Here is a 20,658-nt window from a genome sequence, read left to right on the forward strand (position 1 = left end):
TGGTACTTGGGCAGCAGTATGTATAAAGTGAGGCTGGAAACAGAATGGGCAGAATGGAAGGGGACTGAATAGTGAGTTTGGCATTGGACTTAATGAGTCTGAAGCATTTGAAGCATTCTTCTAGAAATAACAAGCAGGCCCCCTCCTCTAAGCATCTTCAGTTGCTTGCTTGGAAATATGGTATCAAACTTGAAAAAGAAATCAGAGCTATAAATACAGGGCATATCTGTGACAGTGACCCAGTAATGCCATTTTTAGAAATCTGAATCTTAAGAATACTCATTGTTGTGCAAAAATGACATATGTTAAAGGACGTTCACACTAACACTGCTTGCAAGAGCAAAATACCATCCCATCAATAAGAATTGACCAGATCTAGTATGGAGAGTGATGTGAAATCAATCTACGTGTACTGAGGTCTATCCTTATGTACTGACTTAGATAATATCTCTGACACTTTTTAAGGGAAAAGGACAAATAATGAAACAATAACATGACATGACAAATCTAAATAAATATATTTTAATTTAATTTTTATTATCTTTATTTATTTATTAGAGACAGCCAGAAGTTGAGAGGAAGGGGGAGACAGAGAGGGAAAGAGACAGAGAGATACCTGCAGCCCTGCTTCACCACTTGCAAAGCTTTCCCCCTGCAGGTGGGGACCGGGGGCTCAAACCCAGGTCCTTGAGCATTGCAACATGTGCGCTCAACCAGGTATGCCACCACCCGGCCCCTTAAAAAATACTTTTTTATTTATTATTGCATAGAGAAAGAGAAATTGAGAGGGGAGGGAGAGGGAGAAAGGGAAAGGGACAGAGAGACACCTACAGCCCTGTTTCACCAGTCATGAAGATTTCCTCCTGCAAGTGGGGACCAGGGACTTGAACCTGAGTCCTTGTGCACTTTAATGTGAGCACTTAACCAGGTGTGCCACTGCCTGCCCCCTCTAAATAAATATTTTAAAACCTATTGTGGGTATATGGGGGAGGTGGGGGCAATTTGTAAAAAACCTTGAAGAAGACACACCAAATTGTTAACATCAGAAACGTACAGATAGAGAGGAGAATGATAGTCCTTATTTGACATACTTCTACACTGCTTGAAGTGTGACCAAATGAGCATAGATTCATTTATTATTATTATTATTAATTTTCCCTTTTGTTGCCCTTCTTTATTTTTGTTGTAGCTATTATTGTTATTATTGATGTCATCGTTGTTAGATAGGACAGAGAGAAATGGAGAGAGATGGGGAAGACAGAGATCGGGGGAGAAAGACAGACACCTGTAGACCTGCTTCACCGCCTGTGAAGCAGGTGGGGAGTCGGGTTCCTTATGCCAGTCCTTGCGCTTTGCACCACATGAGCTTAACTCGCTGCGCTACCGCCCTACTCCCTTGTGATGATTCTTTTTTTTTTAATATTTATTTTATTTATTCCCTTTTTGTTGCCCTTGTTGTTTTATTGTTGTAGTTATTATTGTTGTTGTCGTTGTTGGATAGGACAGAGAGAAATGGAGAGAGGAGGGGAAGACAGAGAGGAGGAGAGAAAGATAGACACCTGCAGACCTGCTTCACCACCTGTGAAGCGACTCTCCTGCAGGTGGGGAGCCGGGGTTCGAACCGGGATCCTTATGCCGGTCCTTGTGCTGTGCGCCACCTGCGCTTAACCCGCTGCGCTACAGCCGACTCCCATAATGATTCTTTTTATTTTATTTATTTTTTATTTTTTAATATTTATTTATTTTCCTTTTTGTTCAGTTCATTTTTTAGAGTAAACAATAAAATTCATTCCAAAAGACAGACTGAGTTGTTTTCTGAAAGGGGAGTGGGGAGTAGTAGATCAAGCCAAGATTGGGACTGGAATTTGAAACCAGTTCCCATAGAAGGGGAGGAAGGAGGAAAGAGGCAGGACCAGAGAGACTAAAGAGAGTGGCCTTCATTGCTGAGCTCAAGGGTGAAAGCTCCACAAAGAAGCTATTCAAATCACCCTCCCCCACCCTGAGTCACACCTTGAGCAGGTTATGATAATTGCAACTGGCATAAGCCAGTGCCCAGCTCAGTCCAGGGCCCCTGACATGCCCCATGTGGGCCCACCAGACCCCATGTTGGTAGGGAAAACCCCTTTCACCTCTTTTTTCTCTCTTTCTTTCTTTCTTTCTCTTTCTTTCTTTCTTTCTTTTTTTCTTCCTGCCTGCCTGCCTGCCTTTCATTCTTTCTGTCTTTTTTGCCATCTTTTCCTTTTCTCTTTCTTTTTTTCTTACTTAATTTCTATTATTATTACTATTATTATTATTATTATTATTATTTGATAGGACAGACAGAAATTGAGAGGAGAGAGGGAGGTAGGGGGAAGAGAGAAAGAGAGACACTTGCAGCACTGTTTCACTGCTCATGGGAGTGGGGAGAGGAGGTTTGAGCACTGTCCTTGCACATGGTAACTTGTGTGCTGCACCAGGTGCCCAGTCCCTCCCTTCTTAAGGGCCTTGCTTGCCTAGAAGACCAGCTCAGCCCTAGGCACCACCCCACTGTTCTGGGTAGCCCCACCTTGTGCTGGATGGCCCCAACACAGGCAGCCCTGGCTCCCTCAGGCTTCTCTCCCCTGCCAGAATGCCGCCAGAACACCCAGCACATCCCCAGGTGAAGAAGATAATTGCGTCTTCTGTGTAAGACTGTGTGTGGGGTGGGGGTGGGGGGAGTGAGGAAGGAAGGAATCCGGAGGACAGGCAGCAGCCCTGACTCATAGGGGCTCCTCCCCCAGGGAAATGGAATTGACAGACTAGGGTGTGGGGTGCCTGGAGGTGACTTCCTGACAAGGCTGTCAGCATGCTTCACTCTTCACTCTCAGCAGAGCCTGCCCTAGCCTGGCCTCTAGCTTTCTCTCTCCCCTGCTCTCTCCACAGCTCTCTTTCCCCCTCTCCCCATAGGCAAGCCCTTTCCAGTGCTGACCTTCTGCCTCAGTGCTTTCTCTGGCAAACGCTAGAAGAAGAAGTGCTTTCTCCACTCTCATTCTGCTAGCCTTTTTTCTTTTTTTTTTTCCTTTCCTTTTTTGCAGAAATAATCAGAGTCAGCTTCTCTGTTGGGGTGCCTTGGCCCTAGGCTCTTTCCCAACTACACAGCAAATTTTGTAGATGATTGGGAGTCCAGGGACGTGCAGTGTGTGGGCAAGGAGACCGTGTGTGTGTGTGTGTGTGTGTGTGTGCGTGTGTGTGTGTGTGTGTGTGTGTGAGAGAGAGAGAGACAGAGACAGAGACAGAGAGACAGAGTCAGAGAGAGAGAGAATACACTGGGGTTATGTATATGCAGCTGGGGGAGGTGTCCAGAATGCATCTAAGGGAAGAGTCTAGGGGGGCACAGTGGAACTCATGAAGGTTTCTGGGCTTTTAGAACATTAGGGGGTAGCAGTATTTGCAGTGTCAATGTTTTGTCTTATCGATACCCCCACCGTCACCATCAATTTATGAAGGATAAAGCTGAGGTTCAGAGAGGTTAAATGACTCTCTCCCATCATACAGCCAGCTGCCAGCACCAGAACCCTGGCAAGAAGCAGGGGCAGTGTGTGTGTGGGGGGGAATCCTGTCTCCTGGATGATGGTGTCTCCAAGACACTATCAACACAGAGGCCCCCAAGAGAAGGTCCTGTTTCCCAGACACTGCAGCTGACAGCTTTGACTAACAGCGTCTCAGAGGCAAGAAAGAAAGGTAGACTTGCCTGACCTGTGGGCCTCTGGGAATAGGCCAATCTCTGCCCGAAGCGGTGACAGCATCACCTAGGAGCACCCACCGCACTGGCCATGTCCCTCCTCCTTCCTGCTGTGCTCTGGGTAGTGTGACCAAGAGGGGACCTGCATACTCCTCTCCCTGGCTGGACAGCCCTGAGTCCTTCCAGCCTCAACCAAAGCCCCAGCCCAAGACAAGTGTGTCTTCTCCTTGTCCAAACTCTGATTCTAGCCACCAACAACCCCAGGGACTCCCGTCTCTTTTTAGAAGTGTCCTCATCTGCCACCCCAAAACTGAAGCCTTCTTTAAACCATCGTCCCTAGACATGGGTATCACTTGGCATCTCCAGAAATAACACAAGACACCCCCATTGGTTGGAAGAAAACTCATTCTTAACATGCTCAAGTCATTTGCCATAAATGTGAGACATCAGCCCAGGTGATGTCCCCTACTCACACACACACAGAGTAACACATCACCCTCATTTCTACATATCCCTGCCCACTAGTATAGCAAGGAGTTTCCCTCACCACACCACTGTCCCCCCAAACATATCCCCAGGGCTTTGAGAAGGGCCAGGACTGCTTGGAAAAGAGACAAAAGATGAGTTTGTAAAAGCACTCAGCCTTCTTCTATTCTGCTAATCACCCCACCATCTCCCCATGTCTCCCCAAAAGAGAGGAGAGAAGAGTAGGAGAAAGAGGCTGCAGGGCAATAAAAATGCCACAGCCTCTCCTCTCTGCTCCCCTCAGTCTCCCCATCCCTCCCCGCTTCTCCCATCTCCTCCTCTCCCTCCTCCTTCTCTCCCACAATCCTGCAGCAGCCTCTGCCAAGGCAGCCTGCATTTGGGGAATGAGGCGGGAGAGGTTAATTATTGCTCCCCGCCCCTCAAGCCCCCCACCCCTGAAGATGTATCTGACTGTCAGAAGGGGTGACAGATGAAGACAAAGTACAGGTATGGTTCCTGCGAACACGGCCCTCCATGTACCAGCCAGGGGTGGGAGTGAGGGGGGGCTTACTCCGGAGCTTTAACCCCTTGGACGCTGGTCCACACAGCCAGGGAGGGGTGGGGAAGCTAAGGGGTCAGGGTGGGTGGAGGCAGAACCTCGTCTGGAGCATTGGGGACTGAGCCCAGGAGACATGAAGTGGGGGGGACTGAGGTGGGCAGGAAGCAACTCTGCCCCAGAAGCTGCAGTGTCAAGGTCATGAGCAGCCATTCCAAAAACAGAAGAGGGGGTTCATGGAGCCATTTAGATTGGGGACCCCAAACCCCAATGAAAGGAGGAGCTGCCATGACAAACACCCGTGGCCCAGGTTTATCCCCCACTCCCCAGGCAGGTGGGCCTTTGTGTTTGACCATTAGAGTTGTGTGTCTGTACCTGTGTGTACTAGTGCGGCTGTGGCTCTGAGGCAGTGTGTATTGCGTGGACGCAGCCCATGAGGTGTGACAGATTGTGTGAGGGTATGCATGAGGGCACCTGGACTGTGGGCTTCTGCCTAGAAACATGGCTGTGGGGAAGGAAGGGTCCCTAGGGGCTGCAAGCGTGTGTTGGCGGGACCCAGGTCGAGATGCTTCTTTGCGTGGGACAGTGTATGCCAGCGTGTGAACAGGTGAGCACAGCCATATGTGTGCAGGTGTGTTCGATTGTGTGTATGTGTGTGTGTGTGTAGGTCTGTAGGCATGCATGCCAGTGCAGACAGGATACACATGCATAGATGTGTGGTCATATGTATGCGTATGCACATGCAGATGCATGGTAAGCATGTTGGTGTGTGCATGTGTGTGATTTGTGTGTAGGCATGTGCATGTGAGGTTGTGTGCTCATGAACACACATATGTGCTGGCACATGTGTGTGCGCACATGCCAGCCCCTTACTCTCACTGGCACCCTTTGCTTTCCCGACTTGCCTCTCTCCATAAGCAAACAAGGTGAAATAATTGCTTTTCCTTTTAAATGCCCCATGCTCAAGCCAGAATGAAAACAAAGTGATTTAATAAAATTGTCTTTAAAAGGGAAAAGAGCAAAATAAAACGTCTGCTCAGCTCCTCTCCCTGGCGTTCAGGGAGGCCCCAAGCCCTTCAAAGTTAATTAAAACAGGAACTAAAACCACAGAATCACTTATCAAACTTTTCCCCATCTCTCCGCCTCAAAAGGTAAGGCAGCCCCCCAAGCCCTGCCTCTGCCCTGGACCTTGGGGCCCCCACCCTCTGCCCCCATTTTGATGCTCAGTTCTTCCTGGACCCAGCCTTCCTCCAGGCACCCTGAGTGTGCTCAGCCTGGACACTTGAAGCCCTTGATGGACACCGTGCCCCCGCAGAAGCTTCCGGCTCTGCCTCCTCCCAGGACATAGACTGCCCCAGGCCCCTGCTGCCCCTCCCCTCGGGTCCCCTGGGTCTCCAGCTGCTCTGAGCTTTATCTGTCTTCACTGACTCCCTGGCCTGGTCCTCAGCTCCAGCTCTGTAGTTCCGGCTGCTTCCGCCTGGTCTGTATCTGTTCCCCATCAGAGGCCCCATCGGAGCTCCAGCCCTTCAGCAGCCCAGATAAAAGAGATGGATGGAAGTGGGTTTGGGGGGGACTCCCCTCCCTGAAATCCCAGAGCAAGAGCCAGGGGCTCTGACAGGGAATCCCTAAGGAGGGCTTGGGGTGAAGGTGAAGACTGCCAAACTCTCTGGAAGCCAGGACCCTCCCTGCCCATCCCCACTTTGCTTTAGCCCGCCCCTTCTTCCTATGGCCCAATCCTAAAGCCTCCTCCAGGCAGGCACCAAGATTGCTATTGTCCCATGCTCTAACATGTACACATTTTATCAGGACCTCTACTTATACCTCCAGTTTCATGCCTTTCATTTTTGCTCAGAACAGTAATTATTAAATTGACTATTTGTTGAATACCTGGTGCTTTTTTTTTTCCTTCCTTTTATTCAGCTAGAATTTTTTTAGGGCTTCATACCTGAGTGATTCCACTGTTCTTGACAGGCTTTTTCTTTCTTTCAATAGAGAGTGAGAAACAAGAACAGGGAAAGGAGGAGAGACACCATAGCACTGCTCCACTGCTCATGAAGCTTCCTCTTTACATGATAGTTTCATGTGGTGGCTGGGGAACTGAACCTAGGTCATTGAGCATGGGACAGTATGCACTCTACCAAGTGAATTATCTGGTGCCCCCGCCTATTGTGTTTTAGATATATGATAAGATCACTAATCTTATCTCAGCCCTGACAGAATAAGCTGTGTTGCTGTTTTACAAAGGAGGACACAAAAGGGAAGTTAATAAATTTGCCCAGTGGGGACCAGGTGGTGGCTCAACCAGCTAAATATACACTAACTACCATGTTGAAGGATATGGGTTCAAGTCCCCAGTCCCCACTTGCAGAAGGGATGCTTCATGAGTAGTGAAGCCGTACTGCGGGTGTTTGTCTCTCTTCCTCTCTCTCTCTCCTGTCTCAATTTCTGTCTCTATAAAAGAAAGAAGGAGGGAGTCTGGCCATAGCACAGCAGGAAAAGCGCTCACGGAGCAAAGTGCAAGCGCAAGGACTGGTGTAAGGATTCTGGTTCGAGCACCCAGCTCCCCACCTACCGGGGAGTCACTTCACAGGCAGTGAAGCAGGTCTGCAGGTGTCTATCTTTCTCTCCCCCTCTCTGTCATCCCCTCCTCTCTCCATTTCTCTCTGTCCTATCTCCAACAATGACGACATCAATAAAAACAACAATAATAACTACAACAACAACAAAAAAAAAACAAGGGCAACAAAATGGAAAATAAATAAATATAAAAAGAAAGAAGGAAAGAAATGTGCTCAAAATTCACACTTACACAGCTGTAGGACAGAACAAGCCTGCACTGTAAGACCTCATAACCCTTTGCCAGACTGTTCTGGACCTCAGAACCCCAGTTCTGCACCCAATACCCATCATTGTCCTCAGAGGCCATTGCCCCCTCATCTCCTCCTTATACTAAGTTCACACCATGGGGAAGGCCAGGGAGCTGGGAAGCTGAAGGGTCAACGGAGTCAGGAGATTTATGGCACCTTCTCCTACCATCTCCTATGATCTGGGGCAAGGGCCTGTGCAGGAAGTAGACATAATTATCCCTAGAGCCCTCAGCTCTTGTCCTAGCAGACCCTGTCCCTTCTCATGGAGGTCCTGTCTCTTCCTCCAGGTCCCATTAGTACCCTCAAGTCCATCTGCCTCCACAGATGTACCCCACTAAGGAAAGAGGATGAGCCTTGATTGAGGGGTAACATTTGCCACCAAAACCAACTTTCCTAACTCCTCATCTCAAGAGAGCCTTTAGCCGCTGTAGTGGCAGAAAAATAGTATCAACACTAAGTCCAGGGGCCAGACAGTCATAAATCCAGTTGAGCAGACTCATTATCATGTGTGAGGACCTGAGTTCAAGCCCCTGCTCCCCACCTGGAGGGGAGGGAAGCAGCTCTACAGGTCTCTCTCTCTCTCTCTCTCCCTATTTCCCCCTTCCCTTTCAGTTCCTCTCTGTCTCTATCAAAAAGAGAGAGAAAAAGAAAAAAGAAGCTACTGGTAACAGTGGATTTATCATGCAAGCACAGAGCCCTAGTGATAATCCTGGTGGTAAAATTAATCAACTAATTAAAATAGATAAATACAAGTAAAAGTAAACATTTAAGAAAAAAAAAAACACTAAGTCCAAGCCAGGGACCAGTTTGCATGTTCAACCCTCCCTTACCCACCCCAAGTCTAAGATACACCAGCCTGGGGAAAATGAGGGACTGGAGGGAGGGAAGAGAGGCAATGAGGCAACGAGGCTACAGGAACCCTGGGTATAGGGTGAAGTCAGATCCAGCATGAGGTTGGGGAAGGATGAAAAAGAAGGGGACAGGTTGGCGGTGTCATCACCAAGCAAGAGTGAAGCAGGAACCTGAAGGCCATCTATTGACAGCCGAAGGGGAGAAGGAAATAAGTGGGTTCAGAACACCTTTCCCAAGTCAGTCCCAGGAAGGTGCTTTGTGCAGGAGAGAGGTGCACAGGCACACTCTATGACCTTCCCCAGGTCCAGGCCCCACTCTTTATTTATTTTTATTTATTTTCCCTTTTGTTTCCCTTATTGTAGGCCCCACTCTTGTCTGAGCCCAAACTAAAAGCCAGTCATGGCAGCTGGGAGGGCAATGACCCAGACTCCTGGGATGGCACTTCACGGGACAGTGGTGCTGTGAACCATGCCTTGCCTCACCCACCAATGAGTCACCTAAGCCAGGCCAAGCCCTGGAAGCAAAGCTTCTCTGCCCCTAGCACATCTGGGGCCCAACCTGAGCAGAGAGGACTAAAGAAAGTGCTTCCACCCTGCACCAGCATGGAGAAGAGAGGAGTGGGGGAAAGGCAGAAAGGAGACTGGTGGTGGCACATCCAGTTGAGTGTGCATGTTATAATGAGCAAGGACTCAGGTTCAAGTTCCTGCTCCCCACTTACAGGAGGAAAGCTTCATGAGTGGTGAAGCAGGACTAAAGGTGTCTCTCTTTATCCCTTTCTTTTTTTAAAGATTTTTTCTTAGTTTTTATTTATTTATTTTTCCCTTTTGTTGCCCTTGTTGTTTTATTATGGTAGTTATTATTGATGTCATTGTTGTTGGATAGGACAGAGAGAAATGGAGAGAGGAGGGGAAGACAGAGAGAGGGAGAGAAGGATAGACACCAGCAGACCTGCTTCATCACTTCTAAAGTGACTCCCCTGCAGGTGGGGAGCTGGGGGCTTGAACTGGGTTCCTTAAGCCGGTCCTTGCGCTTTGAGCCAACTGCGCTTAACCCCCTGCGCTACTGCCCGACTCCCTCTTTGTCCCTTTCTATCTCTCCTCTCCTCCTATCAATTTCTCTTTGTCCTATTAAGTAAGAGAGAGAGAGAGAATGGTCACCAGGAATGATGGGTCCATTGTGTAGGCAACAGGCTCCATCAACAAGCCTAGTGACAATAAAATAGGAGAGAGATGACTACCTAAGCTGGCTTTCACCCCAAGATGTTATAGCCTTGCACCAATCTCTATCTCTGCCTGTCCCCCAACCCCAGTCTTACTCCCAGCCCCCATCTCCACCCACCCCATTCCTCCCCTAGCTCATCCTCAAACCACTATCCATTTTGTGCACTGACCCCCAGATCTCCTGCCACTGCCTCCCAGATCTGATCCCTCCCTGTCACAAATGCCCCACTACTGGCTTGGAGAATGTCCTCCCACCATAGCCTCCCAGACCCCATCATCTCTTATCCCAACCATCCTTACTCCTAAAATGCTTTGTGGAGAGATGAGATCTGGGGCTTCACTGGCATTTCATTACTGTATGTGGATTTCCATAGCTATTCGCCCAGTTGGGGGAGAATCCTGTCATTCAGAGAACCGAAGAATTAACCTAGACAGCAAATAACTAAAAGACAGCTAAGAACAGGAGAGATAGCATAATGGTTATACAAACAGACTCTCATGTTTGAGGCTCCAAGGTCCTAGGTTCAATCCCCAGTACCACCAGCAGCCAGAGATGAGCAGTGCTCTGGTAAAAAATAAATAAATAATTATTAATAAAAGTAAAAGGCAACTGACCTGTCTTCAGCTTCTTCCTCTGCCCTCAATTGTCTGAACACTTAGAGTCCTAAATGTCAGGACCTGAGATTTAGGGCAAAAAAAACAAGGAAGCTGCAAGGTCTCCCTGCCCCGAGGTAATTAAGTCTATCTACCACTCTCACACACACAGGTACACAGATTTATGCATAAGGAGTGAGAGTAGATTACATAATGGTTACGCAAAGAGACTCATGCCTGAGGCTCCATAGTCCCAGGTTCAGTCCCCCCACCAACATAAACCAGAGCTGAGCAGTGCTCTGGTAAAATATATATATGCACTTCACCTTATAAAATGCACATGTAAATTATTTATGTAAGGACACATACATTTGTGTGTACATCTTAGAATAAAATCGAAGCACCAAGAGGGCAGGGACAAGGTGTCTTCCTCAATATGTTCCAGCTCCATAGCAGTGTTTGCACATAATATCTGTTGGCCAGTGAGGGACGAGAGACAGGTCACTTGGGAGAGCACAGGACATGCATGCCTGAGGCTCCAGTTTGATACCAGCATTACATGTGCCAGAGTGGCGCTCCAGCTTCTCTCTCATGAAACAAATTCATGTTGAAAAAATGGCCCAAAAAGAACCTATACTTGCAAATAAATGTATACATACAGCTGGGTAGCTGTGTAACAGTACTTCCACATATACTGTGCTTGTGTGCACAGAAATTGTGCTGTGTGTACTTACCAATACACACATACATGCACTTGAATAGTCCACACACACAGCCCACAGTGTGGCACATGACCCATAGTGTAGTATCATATGTATATGTGGACAGACATGCACAATGTAATATATAGCTACCATGAACGGTATGTAAATATTATATAGACGTGTCAGACATCACAAGCAGGCTATACACATGTGAAGACGAACACTCCAGTCAGTCTAACCACTCGCGGCACCTAACCCAGGTCTGACTGACACGTCAGAAATATCCACCAGGGGGCACTCTTTCTTCATTTCCAGTACCGCCAAAGGTTGCCAGCGGTGTCGCCAGAAATGTGGCCTCTTAGGCCAAACTTGAAGAGCCAGGTTTACCCAGGAGCGACCCCCTCCCACCTCACCCAGCAACAAGCCGTGCATGCCTTTGACCTCCGAAGTCTGCAATCCATCTCGCCTTCCGCCTCAGTAGGGCTCATCCTCTCGGCCTCCAGGCCTCTGGTGGAGCGGAAAGATCCCCCTTGGGACCCCGGTTCTGAGCAGCCAGCCCAGACTCTCTGGCAAGCCCGGAAGTCAGCTTCATCCCGACGTCTTCGGTTCAGGTTAGAACTCAGGAGTCTATCCTCAGAGTCTTCTAGAAAGGAGTAGGCTGGAGCAGTGGCCCCTCACCCCGCGATGACCCCAGAAGGGTATCAGGGTCATTTGCACCGATGAGACACCCACACACCTTTACACTGTCCCCGGGGGCATACATACTCCCAGGATGGGGGTGAGACGCCCACCTGCGGCAGCCAGGACAGTTATCTGGAGCCTTCTGCTTAGGGGTGGGGGGCGGCGCTGGTCCCGGTCAACCCCCCCAGCCCCACCCCTCCCTGTTTGGTCTTCAGTCCGGATCTCTGGTTAGAATCAAGAGAGATTGAGCTCCTCTGGAGCAAATTCTTTAAAATTCCGGGTTTGGAGATGAAGGCCTCCAGGTCTGGGCCACGCCAGTCAGCTCTCCCGCACCTCACCTGTGGGGTGCGAGCTGCGGCGGGTGGAGCGCGGGGCCCGCGGGGAGGCGACGCGGGCTTCTGGCGGCTGCTCGGCTCCCCCTCCTAACCCCGCTCCCCCGGGAACGGCGGGAAATTATTTATTAAAACGCCGCCCGCGCTCTCATTTATTTGCGGTGAATAATCTTCGGCATCTCGGCGCGTTTATTAAACCTTTCCCGTCCGCGCATTACTTTAATAATAAATCGCGTGTCACTTTCCAGCGATGTTATTAAAGCCGTCCGCGCGAGCGGAGGGGCGGGGGAGGGGACGGCGCAGCCGGGGTTCCTCCAGCTCCAAGCTGGGCGCAGAGCCGGCAGGGCCGCGGTGCAGGGAAACTGAGGCTGTCAGGAAGCTGCACCCCAACATCCTACCAAGTCTGTTAAAGTGAATGAGAGGTGCGGATCCCCAGAGGTTGGTGGGAACGTGATCATCTGGGGCTCGCTGCAGAGTTGTTCTGCTGATGGGGGGGTGGGGTGTATGACAGGCCAGGGGGGCGCCCAGCTGGGTGGGAATCCTGGGCATCTCGGGGTACAACAGGTCGGCAGGAGAATTCAGAAGCTTCTGCAGGACCCATGAGACAGACACACACACACACACACACACACACACACACACACACACCTTGCTTCTGCATTGCCTGGGAAATCCAGCCCGACCTGGGACCCCCAGCACCCAGCACCTGAGGTGTCCTCTACCTGTGCCCCCAGAGGAGGAGACGCCCAACCCTGGTTAAGTGTTCCAGGTCTCTCCCCTTTTAAGAAGTCAGGCTCCCACTGTTGCGCCCCAAAGGACAAGCTCAGACACTGGTGGCAGTGGCGCCAGGCTTTGGGTGGAGCCCAGGAGCACAGCCGGACCCTTAAGTTTTCCCCTTCAATCAGTCAATAAACTGCCTCACCTGGGTTAGGTAAGGGGAGGACAGAGACAGATCTGGGAAGCAAAGGAAGGACTCTCAACCAGACTAGGCAGGTTATACTTGGAGCAACGGGGATGAGGAAACAAAAGTGAGATGGGAAATGGGTGCATTACTAGGGGAACCCTGGGATACCACACAGCTGGCTAAAACTTTCTCCTCCATGCACTTTGTCTTGGGGGTCCTAGTCTCATCGACTGGAAGCCCAATTGGGGGGTGGAGTGTGGAGTAAGATGCACAGAGGGGAAGATGGTCCACCACTAGGCCGGCCCAGGAAGGAGCACAGGCAGATGGCTTCAGCCTTCCTCCCCCCAGCACAGGCCCTGCTCCAGCCTCTCCAGGCCACCTGGCAGCTTGTGCTTAGAGAGCAGCGCCCACAGCTGCTGGAAGCTGGATTCCTACAGCCGTGGGAGGCCTCCAGAAAAGCATAGCCCTCATGTGGTCATCTGTCAAGTCCACGTGCACCAGTGTCTCCATTTCTTCACAGCTTTTTATTGGGTCTCCACTAACCTACTAGTTCTATGCTAGGTACTGTCCAGCACAGGTGGTATAAAGTCTGTGCTGGCCAAAATGACAGGAGAAATGACCATGACCACCTGCCCACATATGATGCTGAACTAAAACCCTGTGCAGCTATGTTCTCCCAGACAGCAAAGAGCACTGCTGTTAGTAAGGGCCACTGGGACTTAGGAGAGAAGGAACATTTTGAGTAGGTGACTTTTGAAGAAGGGTAAACTGAGGCTAGTAAAGAGGGGGTCTGTAGGGAGGAGCAACTAGGATAATGGGCTGAGCAGAGATAGAGGGAGGACTGGTAGAGGGGAGGGCCCTGTGTCTGCTCCAGCCCCCGCCCTTCAACCTGGAGACAGCAGCAGCAGCTCCATCTGCTCTGGGGTCTACACTGGAGACTGGTCAGGGCAATGCATCATGGGCCCTTTGAATCCCACCCCCTCAGCCCCTACTTCTCCTCTTACCCCACCCCCAGCTTCTACCTCCCCCATCTGCCTTACTAAAGGCATTAAAGCAACTGGTATAAGGGTCCTGCACCCTTTGCCAGGACTTCTGAAGAGTTGGGGTGAAAATTGTGCCCACTCACACTCCCCCTGGGTCCAGAGCTGGGCCCTAGTAGTAATCTTCACCCTCTTCACTTTCTGCTGCCTCCCCAGGAGCCAGATGCAGAGATGGCAGCTGGGAGGTGCCTGTGGAGTTCAGCTGGTCTGCAAACGAGGGCCAGTTGGGAGAGAAAACAGGGAAGGGGGCGTCAGAGCCCATGCACCCCAGGCTGTAGGAAATCCATGACTTCCCGCACTCCCTAATACACACCCACATGTGGACATGTTATAGGCCCAACTCCACCAGCCTCCCAGGCCCTGAGTTTAGGCTCCCCCTTACCAGGCGTGAGCACTATCAGGCTTGCCGAGGCCTCAGCTTGGCCCAGGGCATTGCGGGCCAGGCATCGGTAGGTGCCCTCATCACTGGGACGTACAGCTTGGATCTGCAGCCAGGCTGTCACCTCAAACCTCTGGGGTCCACCTCTAAACTGGAGCCAGAGGAAGAATTAGCAGGGACCAGCTGGGGGTGTCCCAGGCTGCTCCGGGAAGGGGGAACCCACCGAACCTACCTGCACAGAGATGTGTGGGTCATCCCCTGGCAGCTGGATGTCCAAACCATCTTTCCTCCACTCAATGGAGGCCATAGGGTAGGCAAACACCTCACAGCCAAAGATCACGTCCTGCCCGGTCACATTCCAAATGTCATATGGGTGTGACAGGATCTGGGGCTCTGGGGGCAGAGGTGGGAGGCCTGAGACCAGGACTATACACCTATCCCAGCAAGGACTCCCTAGATGAACTGTTGAGAATGGGTTTGTGAGAGAGCATGATGCCAAGGTAAATGGACACTCACATACTTGTGACACTCACACAAATGCAGGAACACATGAGGGCACAGGCAGGGCAAGATGAACAAACAAGCATATGGGCCTGGCCCTCAGACTGGCGGTCATGCTCTGTCCCTGGCTGCTCCCCTGTCCTCATTCCACCCTCCAGGCCTCTGTCTCCATGTGCTTGCAACCAATACCTCTCCCCCCTTCCCGCCCACTTCTCTAACTTGGTGCAGTTCCCAAAACCCCCTCCAGCCCCCACTCCTTGTGTCCACGTGGCAAAGACAGAGAACCTAAAACCAGGGCTGGGCAGAAAGCCTGGAAGAGTGGGGGGAAGTGTTAGGTACCCTGAGTGGGTGTTTGTTTTCCAGGCTGCCCCCCCCCCAAAAAAAAAAGGTTAAACCCCTTAAGGAACCTCAGGAAGAGAAAGTTACTAAAGTTGCCAAAGAAAACAAGAGGCTTCAATGGTCTTCAGCCCCCTGGGATGGGGGTGTGTGTGTGACAGTGAGGAGGGAGTGAAAAGAGCCTTCTCCTTCCCTAATTCTAAACAAAGAAGAGGAGAGGGCCCCCAGATGAGGAGACTGGGTGAGCACCAGTGAAACGATTGCATTTCACAAGAATCCAGTCTCTGGGAAGTCTGGGAGGCTCAGTTTTGAGGTCAACCATTGGCTGTGTGCCTCCGCCCTCAAAGGGTCTGTCCCTGCCAGACAGATCTGGAGCTTTCAGGAGGCAAAGCCGGTGTCCCACATTTTCAGACGGGGCCAGCCTGGCGGTTCACCTATTTCCACTGGCCAGAGAACAATGCCATCAGAAGTCGGGGAGCAGGGGCTTGAAGAACCCCAAGTGCTAGGAGAAGGGGCCCCAGGCACGCGTACCGGCCTCGCAGGGCCCCGGGTGCACCACAGTGAGGTTGGCGTCGGGCTGAGCGCCGGCGGCCTCCTGCAGGCGGCAGATGTGAGTGTAGGTGCGGCCGTCGGATCCGCAGAGCGGGTTCTGCGAGCGGCAGGCGCACAGCGGCTCAGGCACCTCCCCGCGGCTCAGGTCTCCGCCGGCGTCCAGCCGGCACTCGAGCTGCTCGCCGCAGCGCCCGTAGAAGTGGGTGCTGGTGTCCAGGTCGCAGAGCTGGCCCTCGAGGTTGGCGCACTCCCAGCAGCAGCCGCACGCGTCCCGCACCCGGCCGGCCAGGCAGCCCCGAAGCGGGGCGCATTCTTCAGGCCGGCAGGGAGGGCAGCCCTCGCCCTCGGCCAGCAGGCGCAGCCAGCCGCGCCACAGGTCCTGTGGGCCCGGGGGAGGCCGGGCGCCGGTAGAGGGCGGCGAGGGCAGCAGCAGCAGCAGCAGGGGCAGCGCCAAGGCGGCGGCGGGCGGCTGTGGCATGGTGAACGGGCAGCCCTGCGGGCTCGTGGCACCCTGCCAGCGGGGAAGTCAGGTCAGAAGGGCAGGGGAAGCTTGCTTTTCCTAGCGCTGAACTCGACTCCTTCTCCCCCTGCTGCCTTGTAAAGACCCTCAATATGGAGCGTGCTGATACTAAGGTCATGCAGCTGTGCCAGGTGACAATTGTTTGGCCTTCTCTGGGGAGAAGGAAGAAGAAAGGGTGAGGAAGCTCAGACTGGGTGCCCGCACCATCACACCATCCAACTCCGATGCTTCCTGCCCTCGAGATGGGCGGAAGTTGATGGGAAAGCAGAGGTTGGGGTTGCTCTTGGAAGTGGGTAGGGGAGCGGGGTGGTGCCTAATGCTTGGGGCGCTCACCTAGTGTCTGGGAAAGCCCTTCCCAGCAGCCGCAGTGCCAGTCCCTCGAAGTAGGTGTGGGAGGGAAGCTGAGACCCGCTACCTCTGCTCAGGCCTGAGGATCTCTTGATAACCCACAGACTTGGGCTCCAAGCAAGAGGCGCTCCACCGCAGCCCCTCACCCCGCCCCTCGACGTCGCACACCCCCTTCTTTTCCCTCTAACCGAAGCTGCCAATTTTGTGCAGCGCACGGGACCCTCCCGGATTACTCCCCACCCCCCACCCCCCGCACCCCCCTCCCGCCTGAGCCAAAGTCACTGAGAGCTGAGGAGCCTGTAACTGGACACCGAAACTGGGATGGGAAGGGGTGTGAGCATCCAGCCTGGGGGGCGGGGGGAACGACTGGAAGCTCAGAGATTACTGAATAGCAGGGCCTTGTCTCATCTGACTTTATGGTTCCTGGTGTTTGTCAGAAGTGCGTAAAGGGGAAGCAGAGGAGTTATGGCCAAATCTGGCGCCTCCGCAGCCCAGGGCTTCCAGGGCCGATTGCAGGTTGGACCATGCAGCTTCCCCATCAAGACGCCAACTGGAGACTGGGCACTGCCAGCTGTCTCCCCACATCCAGGCTTCTCTCTCCCCACATCCGGCAGGTGCTTCAGCCCGCGGCTCCCTGCTGACGAGCGGCCGCGGGGAGAGGTGGGCGGGGCCCCCGCCTCCCAGGCGGCGCCGCTCCAGGACCGGATTACTGGGCTGCAGGGGCCTCGGCACTCGCAGCCCGGCCGCAGCAGCGCCACCGTGGCACTTGGAGCTGGTAGCGGGGTAGAGCAGTCCTGGAGGCCCGCCCGCCCACGCCGGCTCTGCCAGGCCCCGCCCCGCCCGGCGGTTTAGAAAGCCCACGGCCATGCAGACCAAAGAGGCGGGAACTGCACTTTGCAGCCGGGAAGCCGCGGCACTTAAGCCTGGCCCCGGGTCGCCAGGCCAGAGCTCGGCCTCGCGGTGCTCCAGGCCGGGCCGCAACCTCGGACTGCGCAGTGGAGTTCCGGATTGCCTAAGTCCGGGACGCTCCCGCCGGCCCTTTCACCGAGTCCCTTAGCAGGCAGCACACACGCGACTCCCCGCCAGCGGTGGGCGAAGGCACATAGCCCCCACCCCCGGTCTCCAAAACCGAAACTGGGAAGCGGAAGGGGAATCGCGCGAGGTCTTGCAATTGTCGCGAGAACCAGAGCAGGAAGTCTAGGAATTCAGAACAGGAAAAGCCCGCGGGTTTTAAACCAGACAGTGAGTGGGAGGAGTCAGCTATGGGGAACAGTAGTGGGATCATATCCTTGTCAACCGAAGTGTGGGCCTGGGTAGAAGTGGGAGAACCGCAGGGAAACTGAGGAAAGGGGGGGAAAGGGACTTGAAATTGCAGGCTTGGTTGATGGAGCCAACCACAGAGAGGTCTCTGGCTCAGGTTTACAAAATACCTTGAGGAAAGGCAGATACTGGGATGGAATCAGGAGTCTTTCTCTTTTAAATATGTATATTTTTTGTATTATCTATTTAGTTATTGGATAGAGACTGCCAGAAATCGAGATGGGAAGGGGTGATAGTGAAAGAGAGAGAGAGACATCTGTAGCACTGCTACACCGCTCATGAATGAAGCTTCCCCCTACAGGTGGGGACTGGGGGTTCGAACCTGGGTCCTTGCACACTGTTACTTGAGCGCTCAACCAGGTGCACCACCACCTGGCTCCTCTCTTTTAAATATGTATGATGGAGGAAAGCTAGAGAAGCTGTTCCATGCAATGTAAGGGTTTTAACTGAGAACCTCTAGGTTCTAAATCCCGTGCTTCAGCCACCGTGCAAACTCCCAGGCCACTGGGTGTCTTGATGAATTGTTACACGGGCTTCTAAAGCTTAGAGGCAGTATTCAAATGACACATTCCACAGGCCTTCTTCTAGCGTTTGCCCTTCTTCCGTAGCCAGTCAACAGCGTCAGGTTGAGCCTGATGTAAAGTTTCGAGACCTCCTTTGAATCTGGAGAGGTGGCAGTCGTTGACTATGTGGGTCATAGTCCACAGGCCTAAACACTCTTAACTCACTTAGCCAGCTATTCACTTTTGTCTTTGCTATACTGAAGCGTCTGATGTTGGAAACGGTGCCTAACTCGTACTGCATCATGTGGACCTATCCCTACGCCTGGTGGTACAACAGATTCTCGGTAAATGTTTGTAATTAAATGTGAAAGTCTTAATTGAATGTGAAAGCCTTGTTTAACTTGAATTTTCTGAATCGCTGACGGAGGTAGAGAATGAGCGCCCTCTGGTGGACGTAGTGAAGAGAACATGGTTGTGTATACGCAAAGATGTTGACTCCTTCAACTCGTCCTGATACCTAGGAACTTACAATGTTAGCAAATGAAGCAGGAATATCCAGACTAACATTTTGGAATTCCTAGGTATCTAGACAAGTTAAAAGAACATTAAGAGGCCCTACAGTAGCCCACCTGGTTAGGTTCAAGCCTCCAATATCCACCTGTAAGCAGAAAGCTTCACCAGTGGTGACACTACAGGTGTCTCTCAGTCTCTATCCCTCTCTATTCCACTTCCTTCTAAATTTATTTCTGTCGTGCATTAAAGAGGTGGAGGAAGGAGCATCTTCTAGGAGCAGTGGATTCATTGTGCGGGCACTGAGCCACAACGATAAACCTGGCGGGAAAATAAAAAAATATATATGCAAGGGCCAGGAAGATAATATAGGTGGTGCAGTAGATTTTCATGCCTGAGGCTCCAGAGGTCCCAGGTTCAAGCCTTGGAACCACTATATACCAAAGCTCTGGTTTAGGAAAGTTGTATGGGTGGTAGAGCAATAATGAAGCCTCTCTCCCTCTTATTGGGGCTCGGTACCTGCACTACGAATCCACTGCTCCTGGAGGCCATTTTTTCCCTTTTGTTGCCCTTATTGTTCATTGTTGTTTTTATTGCTATCGTTGTTGTTGGATAGGGCAGAGAGAAACTGAGAGAGGAGGGGGAGACAGAGAAGGAGAGAGAAAGATAGACATCCGCAGCACTACCGCCCAGCCCCTGGTATCTCATTTTCAAGAGTCCCTGGGCTCATTCCCAGACACACCACACAACCAACCATGCAGAGAGAGAAAGAGAGATAGACAGAGAAAGAGGGGAAGGGGGGGTCGGGTTAAGTTTTTCTTAGTTTACTTATATCACAATAGGCCAAAACTCCCCTACCCCTACTCACTCCTCCACTCCTCACCCAAGTCTCCCATCCACCTTTGAGATGAAAACTGTAGCTCCAGGAGATGGGCAGTAGTGCAACGGGTTAAGCGCATATGGCGCAAAGCACAAGGACTGGTGGCAGGATCCTGGTTCGAGACCCCGGCTCCCCATCTGCAGGAGAGTCACTTCACAAACAGCGAAGCAGGTCTGCAGATGTCTATCTTTTTCTCCCCCTCTCTGTCTTCCCCACCTCTCTCCATTTCTCTCTGTCCTATCCAACAACGACGAGATCAATAATAACTGCAACAATGAAACAACAAGGGCAACCAAAGGGAATAAATAAATAAATATTTAAAAAAGAGAGAAAACTGTAGCTCCATTCAGTAGGAAGGGTTGGCTACATTTTATACTTATAAGCTAATTTAGACCATGTTTTCTTTATCTCTTCCCTCCTTTTAATACTTTATTTCATGTTGAAGTATAACAGATAAGCAGGAAAGTGCACAAAATATCTATTAATTCATTAATTATTATAAAACAAATATTCATGCAATCATAATCCCAGTCCAGAAGAACACCTAGAAGCCCTGATCATGCACCCCCCAGTAGTTAACCCCCTTTCCCAAATATCCACTTCTAATGTCACACTTTAATTTAATCTGCTTTTTGACTTTTAGATAAATTGGGACACACCTAAAAATGGAAATGCTTTGTGTGTTATGCATGCATTCCACATAAGTCTATATTAGCAAATCATCTTTCCAAAATGACTATCAATTTATATAATCACTGGTAGATATGAGTTCCTATCCTTGCCAACATTTAATATTGTAAAAATCCTTTCTTTGGTTTCCATATATCTCTCATCTACCCTATCACCAGGTTTATTTCTGGGACTCAGTGCCTACACTACAAATCCTCTGCTCCC

The 20,658-nt window shown here is 51.4% G+C and overlaps 1 protein-coding gene across 3 annotated transcripts; it reads right to left on the reverse strand.

The window, feature by feature from the left end:
* Positions 1–12,208: 12,208 nt before the first annotated feature.
* KAZALD1 (Kazal type serine peptidase inhibitor domain 1) lies at positions 12,209–17,689 on the reverse strand. Of its 3 annotated transcripts, none has more exons than XM_060171464.1 (5): positions 16,965–17,689; positions 15,663–16,194; positions 14,527–14,687; positions 14,298–14,445; positions 12,209–14,122 (listed from the first exon to the last, which is right to left on the reverse strand). In XM_060171464.1, the coding sequence occupies exons 1-5, from the start codon at positions 17,088–17,090 to the stop codon at positions 14,028–14,030; spliced, it is 1,062 nt and encodes a 353-aa protein (XP_060027447.1). In that variant the 5' UTR covers positions 17,091–17,689; the 3' UTR covers positions 12,209–14,027. The 3 variants fall into 3 exon arrangements, with proteins under 3 accessions (XP_060027447.1, XP_060027448.1, XP_007530353.2); XM_060171465.1 differs by having other exon boundaries at positions 16,937–17,077; XM_007530291.3 differs by lacking the exon at positions 16,965–17,689 and adding an exon at positions 16,537–16,696.
* Positions 17,690–20,658: the final 2,969 nt, after the last annotated feature.

Source organism: Erinaceus europaeus, chromosome 14 (assembly GCF_950295315.1).
Source record: "Erinaceus europaeus chromosome 14, mEriEur2.1, whole genome shotgun sequence".
Classification (NCBI taxonomy): Eukaryota; Metazoa; Chordata; class Mammalia; order Eulipotyphla; family Erinaceidae; genus Erinaceus; species Erinaceus europaeus.

Bases quoted from the DNA above. Each gene is read 5' to 3' on its own strand.
- KAZALD1 (XM_060171464.1), bottom strand. From the start codon at position 17,090: ATGGGGAAGCTGCATGGTCCAACCTGCAATCGGCCCTGGAAGCCCTGG. The intron at 14,688-15,662 runs GTACGCGTGCCT...CTCTGCCCCCAG, and splicing joins CCCGGGGCCCTGCGAGGCCG to AGCCCCAGATCCTGTCACAC. The intron at 14,123-14,297 runs GTAAGGGGGAGC...CCTCGTTTGCAG, and splicing joins CCTGATAGTGCTCACGCCTG to ACCAGCTGAACTCCACAGGC.